The 18,517-nt window shown below is 43.5% G+C and overlaps 1 protein-coding gene across 1 annotated transcript in view; it reads right to left on the reverse strand.

The window, feature by feature from the left end:
• Positions 1-18,057, reverse strand: part of PLEKHG3 (pleckstrin homology and RhoGEF domain containing G3) — a 42,179-nt gene extending 24,122 nt beyond the window's left edge. The window contains exons 1-4 of the mRNA XM_056546068.1: positions 17,783-18,057; positions 10,590-11,050; positions 7,485-7,585; positions 660-729 (exon numbers count right to left, since the gene is read on the reverse strand). Coding sequence (XP_056402043.1) covers positions 660-729; positions 7,485-7,585; positions 10,590-11,050; positions 17,783-17,840 — 690 coding nt within the window. The 5' untranslated portion in view covers positions 17,841-18,057. The remainder of the gene's footprint in view (positions 1-659; positions 730-7,484; positions 7,586-10,589; positions 11,051-17,782) is intronic.
• Between the last annotated feature and the right edge of the window lie 460 nt (positions 18,058-18,517).

Consider the following 18,517-nt stretch of genomic DNA (forward strand, 5'->3'; position numbering starts at 1 on the left):
CCTATACAGGAGATTGAGGTGGGATCCAGTAGTTGGACACTTATCCACAGCACAGGGAATACATTTTAGTTCCCCAGATTTCCTTTTAAAGGGAATCTTTTAGCTTAACATTACGCTCAAGTGTCCAGCAGGTGATGCTGACCACAGCATGCATGCCTTCTCCCTCCTCCACCCCTCCCTCATCGGCTTGATTGATGAACAGAGCCATGTGTGTCAATCAGTCAAGGCAGGGAGGGGTGGAGGAGGGAGAAGGCATGCATGCTGCTGTCAGCATCACCTGCTGGACACTTGAGCGTAATGTTAAGCTAAAAGATTCAAGTGTCCAGAAGGTGATGCTGACCGCAGTATGCATGCCTTCTCCCTCCGCCACCCCTCCCTGCCTTGACTGATTGACACACATGGCTCTGTTCATCAATCAAGCAGAAGAGGGAGGGGTGGAGGAGGGAGGAGGCATGCATGCTGCTGTCAGCATCACCTCCCGGACACTTGAGTTCTCAGCAGGATACAGAGATGACAGATGTCAAACAATTGGGGATCATGTTTCATTTATCTTCCTGGAGGAGGGATTCTGTGTGTACATCAGGAATTCTCCTAAACCTGAACCAAAACAGTGACGAGAACCCAGTCCCAATATCCATATAATGTTAGTCAGTCCTGACCTTTTCCACAAAGCAGCTAGCAACGGCCACAGGGTCTTCACTGCAACTATAAAGATCTTGGAGAAGCCGACTGCAAAATAAAAATAAAAAATAAATATCAGTACAAGATCAGTATGTTACAGCTGAAATGGTTTTGACTTTCTCATTAAAAAAAAAAAAAAAAAAAAAAAAAAAAACAATAAAAAGAAAGAAGTTTCGGTGACACACTCTACAGTCAAAATGGAAAAGAAAACATGTGACATGGAAAAATTCCCCCATGTCGTGCGTAGTCAGTGGAGATCAGCACACAGAGCCACACCAAACCAAAGATGGAGATATATATATATATATATATATATATATATATATATATAGAGTACCAGGGTGTGCGCACTAGGCGGGACTATTCTGGATTCCGATTGTTTGGTTATGGTGTATACAGAGACGCAATGAGGTGCCAATGTGCTTTCCTTTTTTATGGGTCTATTCACACGTACAGTATTCTGCGCAGGATTTTCTGCTGCAGATTTCAGTGAAAACTGAATGACTGAACACAGCCTGAAATCCTGCGCAGATTTGATGCGCAGAATACTGTACGTGTGAATAGACCCTAAAGGATTACTCCCCTGGAAATTATTTTTATTTTAAATCAACTGGTGCCAGAAAAGTTATACAGATTTGTAAATGACTTGTATTTAAAAAACGTAATCCTTCCAGTACTTATCAGCTGCTGTATACTACAGAGGAAATTCTTTTCTTTTTGAATTTCCTTTCTGTCTGACCACAGTGCTCTCTACTGGCACCTCTGTTCATTTTAGGAACTGTCTGGAGCAGGAGAGGTTTTCTATGGGGATTTACTTCTTATCTGGACAGTTCCTAAAATGGACAGAGGTGTCAGCTGAGAGCACTGTGGTCAGACTGGAAAGAAATTCAAAAAGAAAAGAACTTCCTATGGAAAATACAGCAGCTGATAAGTACTGGAAGGGTTAAGATCTGTTTTCCAGTGGTGTACCCCTTTAAGTATCCGTGTCATTTAGAAAAACTTTTGAGATGTCTGTCAGCAGTTTTCTCCCCTTTTCCCATTTCGGAATACATGCACACTCGACCTGGTTGATCATGCATGTATATGGTGAGGAGATTGGGAAAGATAGTTGTTGACCAAATGCATATTCCACCACCAGCTGTCTATAATGAATGGCCGGCTTAAAGGGGTACTCCGGTGGAATATATATATATTTTTTTTAAATCAGCTGGTGCCAGAAAAGTTAAACAGATTTGTAAATTACTTCTATTAAAAAAATCTTTACCCTTCCAGTACATTTAAGCAGCTGTATGCTACAGAGGAAATTCTTTCCTTTTGGGATTTCTTTTCTGTCCTGACCACAGTGCTCTCTGCTGACACCTCTGTCCATATCAGGAACCGTCCAGAGCAGGAGAAAATCCCCATAGCAAACATATGCTGCTCTGGACAGTTCCTGAAATGGACAGAGGTGTCAGCAGAGAGCACTGTGACAGAAAAGAAATCCCAAAAGGAAAGAACTTCCTCTGTAGTATACAGCCGCTAATAAGTACTGGAAGGATTATGAATTTTTTATAGAAGTAATTTATAAATCTGTTTAACTTTCTGGCTCTAGTTGATTTAAAAAAAAAAAAAATGTAAAAATAAAAAAGTTTTCCAGCGGAGTACCCCTTTAAGAATAGACGTGTATATATATATATATATATATATATATATATATATATATATATATATATATATAATATATACATATACACACACACACACACACACACCGGTATATATATATATATATATATCTATATATGTATATACTCATCAATGTAATTTATGTATTATTTGTCTTAAAGCGTTACTGTTATTTATATCAACTTTTGACATTGCCGTCAAGACATGTCAAAAGATGAGGCCGCAACGGGTCTCAGGACTGGGACCTGCTGCAACCGAGAGCTATAGGAATGAGCTCATTATAGTCTATAGCAGTGTTTCCCAACCAGTGTGCCTCCAGCTGTTGCAAAACTACAACTCCCAGCATGCCCGGACAGCCAACGGCTGTCCGGGCATGCTGGGAGTTGTAGTTTAGCAACAGCTGGAGGCACATTGGTTGGGAAACCCCGGTCTATGGAGTGTATCAGTCGGATCGGGTGGCTGGCAGCGGTCTCACGACCGAGATCTGGCGCAATTCTAAACTTCTGACAAGTCTGAACAACAAATTAAGAGTTGATATAATAAATAATAATATGGGAACGGTTGCGAAAAAGTCATGCCTCAAAAAGGAAATAAGATAAATAAAATACAAAATAAATAAATATATAAATAAAAAAATAAAATTAAAATACTTGTCATTGTCCCATGCATAAAACACACGCATGCATTTGTTATTTTTATTCTATTTTTTACTGTTTACCTGCTATGGATTCAGTACTATAGGCATCTTGAGACAAATAGAGTAAAAAAAAAAAAAAAAAAAACGTAGATAACATTAGAGGTAAGATGGGGCGGGTCATTCACTTTTATAGGGGTGTACGGGAGGAGGAAAAGGGACGCCTGCACAAATACCCACAAGCCAACCTACAATCACCAACCCCCTGGGGAAAAGCCAACTTTAAAGGGGTATTCCAGGAAAAAACTTTTTTTTTATATATATATCAACTGGTTCCAGAAAGTTAAACAGATTTGTAAATTACTTCTATTAAAAAATCTTAATCCTTTCAGTACTTATGAGCTTCTGAAGTTAAGGTTGTTCTTTTCTGTCTAAGTGCTCTCTGATGACACGTGTCTCGGGAAACGCCCAGTTTAGAAGCAAATTCCCATAGAAGACCTCTTCTAAACTGGGCGTTCCAGAGACACGTGTCATCAGAGATTACTTAGACAGAAAAGAACAACCTAAACTTCAGAAGCTCATAAGTACTGAAAGGATTAAGATTTTTTAATAGAAGTAATTTACAAATCTGTTTAACTTTCTGGAGTTTTTTCCTGGATAACCCCTTTAACTCCTGCTAACCTCAACACCACAGAGGGATGCAATATGATGTGGTGGCCCAGTACGGGATGGTGTTTCCCTGTACTTCTCCTGTCCTGTCAGGCAGAGTCTCTCCATGTCTCTCATAGCCCAGGACCAGCGGTATTACCTTCATTTGGTTAACCCCTTAAGGACCGGGTTTTTTTTCCGTTTTTGCACTTTCGTTTTTTGCTCCTTGCCTTTAAAAAATCATAACTCTTTCAATTTTGCACCTAAAAATCCATATGATGGCTTATTTTTTTGCGCCACCAATTCTACTTTGTAATGGCGTCAGTCATTTTGCCCAAAAATCTACAGTGAAATGGAAAAAAAAATCATTGTGAGACAAAATTGAAAAAAAACAAAACGCCGTTTTGTAACTTTTGGGGGCTTCCGTCTCTACGTAGTACATTTTCCAGTAAAAATGACACCTTATCTTTATTCTGTAGGTCCATACGATTAAAATGATCCCCTACTTATATAGGTTTGATTTTGTCGCACTTCTGGAAAAAATCATAACTTCATGCAGGAAAATTAATACGTTTAAAATTGTCATCTTCTGACCCCTATAACTTTTTTATTTTTCCGTGTATGGGGCGGTATGAGGACTAATTTTTTGCGCCGTGATCTGAAGTTTTTAACGGTACCATTTGTGCATTGATAGGACTTTTATTCATTTTTTCATGATATAAAAAGTGACCAAAAATGCACTATTTTGGACTTTGGAATTTTTTTGCGCGTACACCATTGACCGAGCGGTTTAATTAATGATATATTTTTATAATTCGGACATTTCTACACGCGGCGATACCATATATGTTTATTTTTATTTTAAATTTACACAGTGTTTTTTTTTTATGGGAAAAGGGGGTGATTCAAACTTTTAATAGGGGAGGGGTTAAATGATCTTTATTCACATTTTTTTTGCAGAGTTATAGCTCCCATAGGGACCTATAACACTGCACACACTGATCATTGTTATCCCATAGGGACCTATAACACTGCACACACTGATCTCTTACACTGATCATTGTTATCCCATAGGGACCTATAACACTGCACACACTGATCTTTTACATTGATCAATGGTTTCTCATAGGAAACCAGTGATCGATGATTCTACCGCTTGACTGCTCATGACTGGATCTCAGGCACTGAGCAGTCATTCGGCGATTGGACAGCGAGGAGGCAGGTAGGGACCCTCCGGCTGTCCTATAAGCTGTTCGGGATGCCTCGATTTCGCCGCGGCTATCCCGAACAGCCCACTGAGCTAACCGGCACTTTTTACTTTCACTTTTAGCCGCGTGGCTCAGCTTTGAGCGTGCGGCTAAAGGGTTAATAGCGCGCAGCACCGCGATCAGTGCCACGCGCTATTAGCGGCGGGTCCTGGCTTCACTATGACGCCGGGCTTGCTGTGATATGATGCGGAGTCACCGTGGGACCCCGCGTTATATCACGGGAGCGGGACCAAGGACGTACTCATACGTCCTTGGTCCTTAAGGGGTTAAAGGGGTACTCCGCTGCTCAGCATTTGGAGCAAACTGTTCCGAACGCTGGAGCCGGCTCTTGGAGTTCGTGACATCATAGCCCCGCCCCCTCATGATGTCATGTCCCACCCCCTCAATGCAAATCTATGGGAGGGGGCGTGACGGCTGTCACAGCCCCTCCCATAGACTTGCATTGAGCGAGCGGGGCGTGACGTCACGAACTCCCAGAGCCGGCTCCAGCGTTCGGAACAGTTTGTACCAAACGCTGAGCAGCGGATAACCCCTTTAAGGCTAAACCATGCCCTGGCATCACGACAAGAAGGGGTTAATAGCATCTGCCTTGGGTTATAACATCTACCCTGCACCTTACCCCCTGACGCCCCAATAATAATGTGCCGCCATTAACGCCCCCTCCATTACGCAACAAGATCCTCGGCTAGTGCTGCTCACATGGTGCCCGGTCCCCGCTGGGTATGACTGCACTGCCAGGCTGAGTTGTGTCAATGTAGATGAGAAGGGACAAGGCCCCACCTGAACCACAGCAATGGGGGGGGGGGGGGGAATCAGGCAGGTAAGTACACCCCTTTTTTTTTTTTTTTTTTTAGTTCTTCAACACAGCCTGACCACATAAAAAAATAATAATTCTTGTGCGTGCTGTTTTCCATCTCAAGAAGACAAATGCTTTTTTGTCCGGCTTTTGAGACTCCTTGTGATCAGTCGTTCGTGACAGCCGCAGTCAGCCAAATATTTCCCAATGTCTAAGCCAACTATTATGTCTAAGGGCCCTATATTACACCATTATCTGCCGCACAGAAGGTCGGTCAAGGCTTCTCGTAGAGCAGAGATTCCTACTCCTAGCAGCGGAGTAATTCCCCTTGTCTGTCCCGGTGTTGGTTTGGGGGTGCCAAGGGCCCACTGGTGGAATTGATGCTGGGGGCCCACCTCACCGTTACTGTACATAAAAATATTACACACTCTTACCATCAGTTTTCGAACAGGAACGGCGGCAATGACCATGTGATCATGATGTAAAAGTAAGTTACGTTGCACTTGTGGTACGATTATGTCAAGGTGTGGTTACCACTTAAAGGGGTAGTCCGGGAAAAAAACATACTTGCAAATCAACTGGTGCCAGAAAGTTATACAGATTTTTAAATTACTTCTATATAAGAATCTTAATCCTTCCAGTAATTATCAGCTGCAGAATACTACAGAGGAAGTTGTGTAGTACTTTCCAGTCTGACCACAGTGCTCTCTGCTGACACCTCTGTCCATGTCAGGAACTGTCCAGAGCAGGAGAGGTTTGTTATGGAGATTTGCTTCTGTTCTTGACAGTTCCTGACATGGACAGAGGTGGCAGCAGAGAGCACTGTGGTCAGACAGAAAATAACTACCCAACTTCCATACAGCAGCTGATAAGTCCTGGAAAGACTACATGACTTCCTCCAGGGTATACAGCAGCTGATAAGTACTGGAAAGACTACATGACTTCCTCTGGAGCATACAGCAGCTGATAAGTACTAGAAGGCTTAAGGGGTATTCCAGGAAAATTTTTTTTTTTTTTTTTTATATCAACTGGCTGCAGAAAGTTAAACAGATTTGTTAATTACTTCTATTAAAAAAATCTTAATCCTTCCAATAATTATCAGCTGCTGAAGTTGAGTTGTTGTTTTCTGTCTGGCAACAGTGCTCTCTGCTGACATCTCTGCTTGTCTCCGGAACTGCACAGACTAGAAGAGGTTTGCTACGGGGATTTGCTTCTAAACTGGGCGGTTCCCGAGACAGGTGTCATCAGAGAGCACTTAGACAGAAAAGAACAACCTTAACTTCAGAAGCTCATAAGTACTGAAAGGATTAAGATTTTTTTTAAATAGAAGTAATTTACAAATCTGTTTAACTTTCTGGAGCCAGTTGATATATCTATAAAGTATTTTTTCCTGGATAACCCCTTTAAGATTTTTATATAAAAGTAATTCACTAATCTGTATAACTTTCTGGCACCAGTTGATTTGAAAACCCATTGTATTCCTCCGGAGTACCCCTTTAATTCTGCAGGCAAATTGTACTTTTATTCTCCATTTAAGAGCCATATGGGGGCTTTAGTCATTTTAAATTGCATCTCTCATATAATGGATTGTGGCACACTCGGGTGAAGACGCTGTTAGGGCAGGATTTTTCCAACCAGGGTGCCTCCAGCTGTTGCAAAACTACAACTCCCAGCATGCCCGGACAGCCGTCGGCTGTCCGGGCATGCTGGGAGTTGTAGTTTTGCAACAGCTGGAGGCACCCTGGTTGGGAAACACTGGCTTAGAGAAACGGGAATAAAAGGGGTGCATCACCTGTTCAGTTCGTAGATATCCTCGATGTTCCCAAAGAGCGCGCTGACTTGTTCCGGTTTCATGGGCAGCTCGTGTTTGTCTATGATGCCTCCCAGGTAATCCTAAAGACAATTCACAGGCATTTAGGTTACAGTATCAGTCATGTCCTATTAGTTTTATTGCCTAGTAATAACTTTACAAGCGTGCCAATTTACCCGTCACCTAGATAGACGGCGGCCTCCAGCCACTTCTATATAAAGTGCATATGGGAAATAATTATAATATTAAAATGGGTGGGAAACTTTTTTTTTTTTAAATCAACTGGTGCCAGAAAGTTAAACAGATTTGTAAATTACTTCTATTAAAAAATCTTAATCCTTCCACTACTTATCAGCTGCTGAATACTACAGAGGAAATTCTCTTCTTTCTGGAACACAGAGCTCTCTGCTGACATCATGACCACAGTGCTCTCTGCTGACATCTCCATTTTAGGAACTGTCCAGAGCAGCATATGCTTTCTACGGGGATTTTCAGCAGAGAGCACTGTGGTCATGATGTCAGCAGAGAGCTCTGTGTTCCAAAAAGAAAATAATTTCCTCTGTAGTATTCAGCAGCTAATAAGTACTGGAAGGATTAAGATTTTCTAATAGAAGTAATTTACAAATCTGTTTAACTTTCTGGCACCAGTTGATTTATATATATTATATATATATATATATATATATATATATATATATATATATATATATATATATAAAAAAGTTTACCACCGGAGTACCCCTTTAACCCATTTACAGCACAGGGCTTTATGGCAACTAGGTTTACTTTTCTTGAAGCCATATTTAAAAAGGGGTACTCCGTGGGAGGGGAGAGAGTTATTCAAATTTGGAAATTACTTCTATTTAAATATCTTAATCCTTCCAGTACTTATTAGCTTCTTTATGCACCAGAGTAAGTTGTGTAGTTCTTTCCAGTCTGACCACAGTGCTCTCTGCTGACACCTCTGTCCGTGTCAGGAACTGTCCAGGGCAGGAGAGGTTTGCTATGGGGATTTGCTCCTGCTTTGGACAGTTCCTGACATGGACCGAGGTGTCAGCAGAGAGCACTGTGGTCAGACTGGAAAGAACTACACAACTTCCTCCAGGACATACAGCAGGTGATAAGTACTGGAAAGACTACATTACTTCCTCTAAGACATACAGCAGCTGATAAGTACTGGAAGGATTAACATTTTTAAATAGAAGTAATTTATAAATATGTATACCTTTCTGACACCAGTTGGTTTGAAAAAAAAAAATTCCCCTTCGGAGTACCCCTTTAAATATGTCTAATAAAAAAGTAAACTTGTTGCCAAAATGCCCCGTGCTGGGAAAGGGTTAATATTATAATTATCTCCAATATGACTGTGTGCGTCCATACTCCAATCTTCTCTCCCATATATGATGGACATGTTCCTCTTCCATTAATAATAGATCATGACAGGCCATTACATGGTGGGGGGTCTGACTCTCGGCACTCCCTGCTGATCAGCAGGAAGTCAGACCCCCCCACATTGTAATAATGATGGCCTGTTCTGAGGATTGGATGAAGAGAACATTATCTGTGATGGAGGAGAAAACATTATCTGTGATGGGGAGGAGAACATTATCTGTGATAGGGAGGAGAACATTATCTGTAATGGAGGAAAAAACATTATCTGTGATGGGGAGGAGAACATTATCTGTGATAGGGAGGAGAACATTATCTGTAATGGAGGAGAAAACATTATCTGTGATGGGGAGGAGAACATTATCTGTGATAGGGAGGAGAACATTATCTGTGATGGGGGAGCAGAACATTATCTGTGATGGGGGAGGAGAACATTATCTGTGATAGGGAGGAGAACATTATCTGTGATGGGGGAGCAGAACATTATCTGTGATGGGGGAGGAGAACATTATCTGTGATAGGGAGGAGAACATTATCTGTAATGGAGGAGAAAACATTATCTGTGATGGGGAGGAGAACATTATCTGTGATGGGGAGGAGAACATTATCTGTGATGGGGAGGAGAACATTATCTGTGATAGGGAGGAGAACATTATCTGTGATAGGGAGGAGAACATTATCTGTGATAGGGGAGCAGAACATTATCTGTGATAGGGAGGAGAACATTATCTGTGATGGGGAGGAGAACATTATCTGTGATGGGGAGGAGAACATTATCTGTGATGGGGAGGAGAACATTATCTGTGATGGGGAGGAGAACATTATCTGTGATAGGAAGGAGAACGTTATCTGTGATAGGAAGGAGAACGTTATCTGTGATAGGGAGGAGACCGTTATCTGTGATAGGGGGGAGACCGTTATCTGTGACGGGGGAGACCGTTATCTGTGACGGGGGAGACCGTTATCTGTGACGGGGGAGACCATTATCTGTGACGGGGGAGACAGTTATCTGTGACGGGGGAGACAGTTATCTGTGACGGGGGAGACAGTTATCTGTGACGGGGGAGACCGTTATCTGTGACGGGGGAGACCGTTATCTGTGACGGGGGAGACCTTTATCTGTGACGGGGGAGACCATTATCTGTGACGGGGGAGACCATTATCTGTGACGGGGGAGACCATTATCTGTGACGGGGGAGACCATTATCTGTGACGGGGGAGACCATTATCTGTGACGGGGGAGACCATTATCTGTGACGGGGGAGACCATTATCTGTGACGGGGGAGACCATTATCTGTGACGGGGGAGACCATTATCTGTGACGGGGGAGACCATTATCTGTGACGGGGGAGACCATTATCTGTGACGGGGGAGACCATTATCTGTGACGGGGGAGACCATTATCTGTGACGGGGGAGACCATTATCTGTGACGGGGGAGACCATTATCTGTGACAGGGGAGACCATTATCTGTGACGGGGGAGACCATTATCTGTGACGGGGGAGACCATTATCTGTGACGGGGGAGACCATTATCTGTGACGGGGGAGACCATTATCTGTGACGGGGGAGACCATTATCTGTGAGCTGTGATATACCCATCCCCCCAGCAGATGCCATTTTCACTGGATAACTAATGTCATTAATGTTATGGCTGATTGGTGGAACCATATAAATTAAATAACGTCTCCTCGTACCTCCACAATACTTCGTAGATCCTGAACATACATCCTCTCCGTTTCTATGATTTCGAGCACCACGCGCTCCACGTAGTTGAGTTTTCGATTATTGGAGTTGACTTTGCTTCCGAATGGAGAGAAGGACCCGGAGCCCATATGGCTGTACCGGTTGACGTTGTTGTTACTGTTCGTGGCGTTGCCATTCTTCAGTCCGCTTTGGAACGTTGCTTGTATGGTCTCGGCCGTGGCGGACAGCAGCTCCATGTCCAGATCGCTCGTACTGTTACTCAGCTGCGCATGATACACGCTTTCGCCGATTATATTCTCATAGTGTTCGCCAGCTTCTCCGAGTGATCCGGGGGTTGGCGTAGAGGTGACACTTAAAGGGTAATCGGTATCGTAATACTCAGTGCCAAGGGGGATGGTGCTGGGCAACTTGTCATTGTGGTAGGAGGAGAAGGCCGAGAACCTCGGAGATTCTAGGAAAATAAAAGCAAAAAATGCTCAATGAATTAGAAAGTAACTTCCAAATTGTAACGTCTGCAAATACTCATCAGCCGCCATAGCGCAATTTTTCAGAGCCGCGATGATTCTTTTTGAGCAATCTACTCAGAAATGCATTGCCATCTATAGAGACGGCACATTTCCGAGTGGTCCTAATGCCGGCATGTTCTCTTGGCACCCACTGTCTGCGGATTGTCCGCCCAGAATTAATTAAATTCGGGAGTTGCAGTTACTTACTAACTACAACTCCCAGCATGCCCCGATACAGCCTGTGGTTCAACAGCTGCCCCAAATGAAAACTACAACTCCCAGCATGTTAGACTATACAGTAGTATATAGTATAGGTCAGTTTTTTCCAAGCAGGGGTGCCTCCAGCTGTTGGAAAACTACAACTCCCAGCATGTAGAAGCTGCAGCAGCATGAAAGAGCAGTACTGAGCAGTGTAAGCTGTGAATCCAGCTCTAAACGTGAGATAAAAAAAAAAAAAAAAAAAAAAAAACTTACTAGAGCAGTGTTTCCCCACCAGGGTGCCTCCAGCTGTTGCAAGCCTACAACTCCCAGCATGTAGTAAAAACCCTCAGAAACTGCAGCAGCATCGAAGACATTATCGAGCAGTGTAAGCTGTGAATCCAGCTCTAAGGGTGACTTATAAAACTTACTAGCGGTGTTTACCATTCAGGTTGCCTCCAGCCTTTGCAAAACTACAACTCCCAGCATGTTAGACTATACAGTAGTATATGTCAGTTTTTTCCAAGCAGGGGTGGCTCCAGCTGTTGCAAAACTACAACTCCCAGCATGTAGTAGAACCCTCAGAAGCTGCAGCATGGAAGACATTATCGAGCAGTGTAAGCTGTGAATCCAGCTCTAAGGGTGAGATAAAAAAAAAAAAACTTACTAGAGCAGTGTTTCCCAACCAGGGTGCCTCCAGCTGTTGCAAACCTACAACTTCCAGCATGTAGTAAAAACCCTCAGAAACTGCAGCAGCATGGAAGACATTGTCGAGCAGTGTAAGCTGTGAATCCAGCTCTAAGGGTGACATATAAAACTTACTAGCAGTGTTTCCCAATCAGTTTGCCTCCAGCTGTTGCAAAACTACAACTCCCAGCAATGCCCGGACAGCCGACGGCTGTCCGGGCATGCTGGGAGTTGTAGTTTTGCAACAGCTGGAGGCGCTCTGGTTGGGAAACACTGGTCTAGTATATGGTGCAATGTTCCAGGAGTTGGAGGATTGGTTAGATAAATAGCGGCCATCGCATGGCCGGAATTTTTTATATAAGGGTGGCCAAAATACCAGGTGGTAACCCTACCTGCGGGAGGCTTCCATTAGGTAAATGGTGGCCTATAGCTGTGTATGCCAATCACTAAACACGGTGTGAACACAGCCTTACGTCACACACTTTACATCTGAATTGCTCCTTTGTTGCGGAGTTTATCCAGGACATAGTAAGGAGTGTCCTCTCCTGTATTACCCTTCCTGCCAGGAAGTGACAGCTCGCCCTCATTCAGACGGCTGTATTGTGCCCATGTCTAATTGTCTGTATTTTGGACGTGACACCCACTCAGGGGAACTGAACTGCGGCCTTCCGGGTGTTACATCTGGAGAGTGAATAGTTAAAGACGGCTACAATACACCTGTCTGAACAAGACCTAAGGGCTCATTCACACTTGTACACTGTGGACCCATGTTCATTGATAAGAATCTGCCTCCAGCAGTTGCAAAACTACAACTCCCAGCATGCCCGGACCACTTAGAAATGCACCATCTCCATAGACGGCAATACATTTCCGAATGAATTCCGCAAAAAAGAATAGGCATGTGGAAATTCCGTCATGTGCACAGTGCAGAAAAAAACATGGGAGTCTGCTGCAACAGAATTTCCAAGCGGAATTTTGCAGCTCGGAAAAACTGCCGTGTGAAAATAGCCTTTGGCGGTAGGATGGAAATGCAGTCCGCCGTCTCATAGATGGCAATGCAGTCCGGCATAATTCTGCCAAAAACAATGAACATGTTAATGTTCAACTTTTTTTTTTTTTAAATGAACTGGTGCCAGAAAGTTAAACAGATTTTTTAATTACTTCTATATAAAAATCTTAAAGGGGTAGTCCAGTGCTGAAAAACCTATCCCCTATTGTACGGGGCCCCAGCTCGCTGGCCAGATAGCGGGTGTCAACCACCGTACGAAGCGACGGCCGACACGCCCCCTCAATACATCGCTATGGCAGAGCCGGAAATAGCCGAAGGCAGCGCTTCGTGCGGTGGTCAACACGCCCCCTTCCCGCAGAATGCCGGGGCCCCATACAGGAGATCGCGGGCAGCCCCAGCAGTCGGAGCCCCAGCGGTCGGACCCCCAGCGATCTGAAACTTATCCCCTATCCTTAGGATAGGGGATATATTTTTCAGCACTGGATATCTCCTTTAAGTACTGGAAGGATTATCAGCTGCTGTATGCTCCAGAGAAAGTTGTGCAGATTTTTCCAGTCTGACCAGTGCTCTCTGCTGACACCTCTGTCCATGTCAGGAACTGTGCAGAACAGGAGAGGTTTGCTATGGGGTTTTGCTTCTAATCTGTACAGTTCCTGACACGGACAGAGGTGTCAGCAGAGAGCACTGTGGTTAGACTGGAAAGAACTACACAACTTTCTCTGGAGCATATAGCAGCTAATAAGTACTGGAAGGATTAAGCTTTTTAAATAGAAGTCATTTACAAATCTCTACAACTTTCTGGAGCCAGATGATTTGAAAAAAAAAAATAAAAAAAAATAGTTTCCCACCAGAGTACCCCTTTAATTCTTTGAATTCAGGAAAAGGAAAAAAAAAAGAGATACAGGACACGCGCCCCTAGTGAAGTATTGTTTGACAGTAATGATCCAAGGAAAAGATAAGGATCCCACTCACCATGTGGCATTGTGCTGAGAGCACAACACCTCTGTTCGCATGTAGAGTGGGTATTAATGGTCCTGCAGCTCGCAATCCTTCCGATCGCTGTCCTTAGTCATCGGTGATAGATACGGGCCAAAATGTAGAAAAAAAATCATATTTTCTGCGGCGCTGGACCAAGAGGTCAAAGAGAGACTAAGCTCTTGGTATTAAAACTACATAGCATTTATTACATAGCGCATATGACGCGTTTCGTGCCCGTAATGGGCCCTTCCTCAGGACAAGGAGCTTAGTCTCTTTTTGTACTCTTGGTCCAGCGCCGCAGAAAATATCAGTTTTTTCTACTTTTTGGCATGTACCTTTAATTCTTTGGACAGGCATACTTTTCATGGGAAAAATACCACTGCAGCTATTTATGTGAACGAATCCTAAGATTTGCGTTGGACTTCTGGCAAATCCGTATCCTGATCGCTGTCATCTCGGCTACAAATTGCCGGGAGATTTAAACAGATAAATTCTCCCAATCTATTAAAAACCCATTACACATTTTGCTGGTAATTAGTGATGAGCGAACTTACAGTAAATTCGATTCGTCACGAACTTCTCTGCTCGGCAGTTGATGACTTTTCCTGCATAAATTAGTTCAGCTTTCAGGTGCTCCCGTGGGCTGGAAAAGGTGGATACAGTCCTAGGAGACTCTTTCCTAGGAATGTATCCACCTTTACCAGCCCACCGGAGCACCTGAAGTCATCAACTGCCGAGCCGAGAAGTTCGTGACAAATCGAATTTACTGTACGTTCGCTCATCTCTACTGGTAATCCACAAACAACTCATCAAATCACAAATACACTTCATTGCTGACTTTGACCCCCATTATCTGCTAAATAAATTGGCGTGCTGCGGCCTTACCCACAAAGCACTGGGCTCTTCAGTACAACCCATAACACCACCAATATTTATCTATATTGAGAGTCCATGCTGGATTCTTTCGTACGTGTTTGCAATAGGTGTGGTTGAAACTCGTGAAGTCAATAATTAGAGGGGGGGGGCACATACTTTTCATTCATGCAGAAAACTGTTAAAGCGTCGTATTTGGGAGTAATCTAGAAATGTGTTGGGGAGATGGGTGGGGCGCGACTCATTTGTTACCTTCAGCTGACACTTTCGAATACTTTATTAAGATATAAGCCAAGCAGCCGCCCTGCAGACGGATCTGTCAGACACCGCACCGCACCGCGGGAGCAGCCGGCGCAGGGCGATACCTGGAGAAGAGTTCCAGGTCCAAAGGACAGATTCATCAGCAGGGTGTGTGCCCCGTCAGCGATCACATGGGGTGACGTCTATACGACTGTATGTGTCGGGGGGGGGGGGGGGGGGTGTTTGCAGCCATATACGCTAAGGGGGAGATTTATCAAAACCAGAGAAAAAGTGGCTGAGTTGCCCATAGCAACCAGATTGTTTCTTTCATTTTCGAAAAGGCCTCTGAAAAATGAAAGCAGCGATCTGATTGGTTGCTATGGGCAACTGGGCAACTTTTCCTCTGGACAGGTTTTGATAAATCTCCCCCATAGGGGGAGATTTATCAAAACCTGTCCAGGGGAAAAGTTGTTGAGTTGCCCATAGCAACCAATCAGATCGCTTCTTTCATTTTTCAGAGGCCTTTTTTTAAAATTGAAAGAAGCGATCTGATTGGTTGCTATGGGCAACTCGGCAACTTTTCCTCTGGACAGGTTTTGGGATTATATATATTTTATATAGTAAACAATGGGGAAAAGTTATTAAAACCTGTGTAAACACAGTTGCCCATAGCAACCACTTTCATTTCTAAAGAGGCCTCTGGAAAATGAAAGTGAACTGATTGGTTGCTATGGGCAACTGTGTTTACATAGGTTTTAATAACTTTTCCCCATTGTTTACTACATAAAATATTATATATATATATATATATATATATATATATATATATATGTGTGTATATAATCCCAAAACCTGTCCAGAGGAAAAGTTGCTGAGTTGCCCATAGCAACCAATCAGATCGCTGCTTTCATTTTTCAGAGGACTTTTTTTAAATTGAAAGAAGTGATCTGATTGGTTGCTATGGGCAACTCGGAGACCTTTCCTCTGGACAGGTTTTGGGAATATATAGATTTTAAGTAGTAAACAATGGGGAAAGTTATTAAAACCTGTGTAAACACAGTTGCCCATAGCAACCAACCAGATTTCACTTTAATTTTCCAGAGGCCTCTTTAGAAATGAAAGTGATTGGTTGCTATGGGCTACACAGGTTTTGATAAATCTCCCCCCCAATGTTCACGCACCTTCACCATACACCTACAATAGCCGTCCGCATAACACACATCCGCCTGACAGCTACTTTTCCCTTGGCTGTCCAGGCATGCTGGGAGTTGTAGTTTTGGCACACTGTTTTAAAAACACTGGTGCAAAGGCCTCACGACTCCTCCCTGACAGGAGACTGGAAAAGCTGTGTGGCAGTCAGTACACAATGCAAGGCTCACAGTACCTCCCCAGCTTTATGACACTGAATGACAGAATACTAGTATGACATCTAGTACTTCAGGTCTCCAATATGGCTGCTTGACCAGACAGATATTCCCTTCAGGAAACTGGGAAAGCTGGGTACACAGAGCAGGGCTCACAGTACTTTACATATACTGTCTGTCACCCTGCTTTCCCAGTTTTCTAAAGGGAATATCTGTCTGGTTAAGCAGCCATATTGGAGACAAGAAGAGAAGTACCAGATGTCATACACCAGTATTCTGCCATTCAGAAGTCTTATAAAGCTGGGAGTAGTGCGAGCCCTTCACTGTGTACCAACTGTCACTCAGCTTTCCCGATCTCCTGAATCTGTCTTGTGAAACAGTCACATTGGAGAAGGAGAAGTACCAGATGTTAGGCTAGTATTCTGCCATTCAGGAGTCTTATAAAGCTGGGTGACCGCCAGTGGAAGAGCTGTGGTGGTTATGCCAAGCAAATATAGTACAACCCCATGTAAACCATAATACCAGGGCTTAAAAAGCGTAAATAAAATATATTAAAAAAAAATTGATAAATATTCAAAACGCCCTATTTTCCCATCATGTGCAGCAGAATCCCATTGTAAACAGAATTTTCGAGCTGAATTTTTTTTTTCCGCACGGAAATTGCGCCGTGTGAACCAGACCCAAAGACTGCATTGACAAATCACAACTTATTGTCGAAATAAACCTATGAGCCCCCATACATCCTTCCTTATCCAGCTCGGACAGTACAGCGAAACGATGGATAGCGGAAGTATGGCCTGAAGGACAAACAAGTCATTGTGACTGCACGCTGGATGCCGTACGCCGCGGCCCCTTTCGTACGAGACACAATAAAAGCGCACAAGGACTGGGCTGTTCCTGCAACACTGAGCCAATTCTCCAGAGAAGGAATGAGAACGTCCTACACAGACGCCTCACCGAACAGACATGTTCTAGCAGATCCATTGCGCTTCCCCCAAAAAAACACCAGTGCGCTATAGTTTGACATATTCCGCCGTGACCACTTTAACTTAACCCTCAATAGAGAAACCAGAAAAAGAAGACTACGTAAACCGATGGCGTATGTCCTCCAGACAAATATGACAGGAATTCCGCTGCCAGACAATTCTTATTTTAGCAGATCCGAGAAAACCAGATATTGTAAAAACAACCGAAGACGGTGTCATACGTAACGGCTGTGAAGTTATAGAGCGAGACGAGAAGTGTAAAAAAAAACATAAAAAACACCAAAAACAACGACGCAAGAATGGATGGATAAAGTATGAGGTAAATTATGAGGTAAAACCTACCGAACAGGCGGGAAATCCTACGGTTGAATCCCTCAAAGCGTCCCCTCTCCTCAAACATGTTGTGTACATTGGAGGCTCATCTGGCGGTGTAACACGGGCACCTCATGGAATCTCAGTACTGGGAAAGGTGTGGACAGCTGACATCATTGTATCACCTGCACTCCCCAGCTCTCCCCGCCTCCAGACAGGAAACCCAGCGTCAAAAAGAAGAGCTCTCTCTATCCCTCCCACCGAAATCACACAATGAGGTGTTCCCGGGTAAGAGGGAATGACACTTGCAAATAGTCTTCCTTTTTCTTACTGCACTTCACCGTCATCACTGTTTCTTCCGCTTGTCCTGTTGCAAAACTACGACTCCCGGGCATGCTGGGAGTCGTAGTTTTGCAACCGCTAGAGGGCTTCAAGTTCAAAATCCTTGGGGGAGCATTTAGGATTATAGGTGAAGCATTTTAAAAAAAAATTTTGTGGTGTCCCGACACCGTATTGCATACCGTACCTAGTGTAGTGGTCCCCAAAGTCAGTAACTACGCTCAGGTAGGATCCCTCAGGTGGGACAGCACCTAGTCGCCTCTTCTCTACTCTAATTTTATAATGTTTATACCTGTATATGTTTAATAATAATAATATATATTTAATATAATGTATAGTACTTACCTTGTTCAGCATCGCAGGACCTTCGGTCATGTGACCATGTTAATATCCTCTATGGAATGTTGGAGGACCTTTGGAGGTCCT

Source organism: Hyla sarda, chromosome 11 (genome assembly GCF_029499605.1).
Source record: "Hyla sarda isolate aHylSar1 chromosome 11, aHylSar1.hap1, whole genome shotgun sequence".
NCBI classification, from domain to species: domain Eukaryota; kingdom Metazoa; phylum Chordata; class Amphibia; order Anura; family Hylidae; genus Hyla; species Hyla sarda.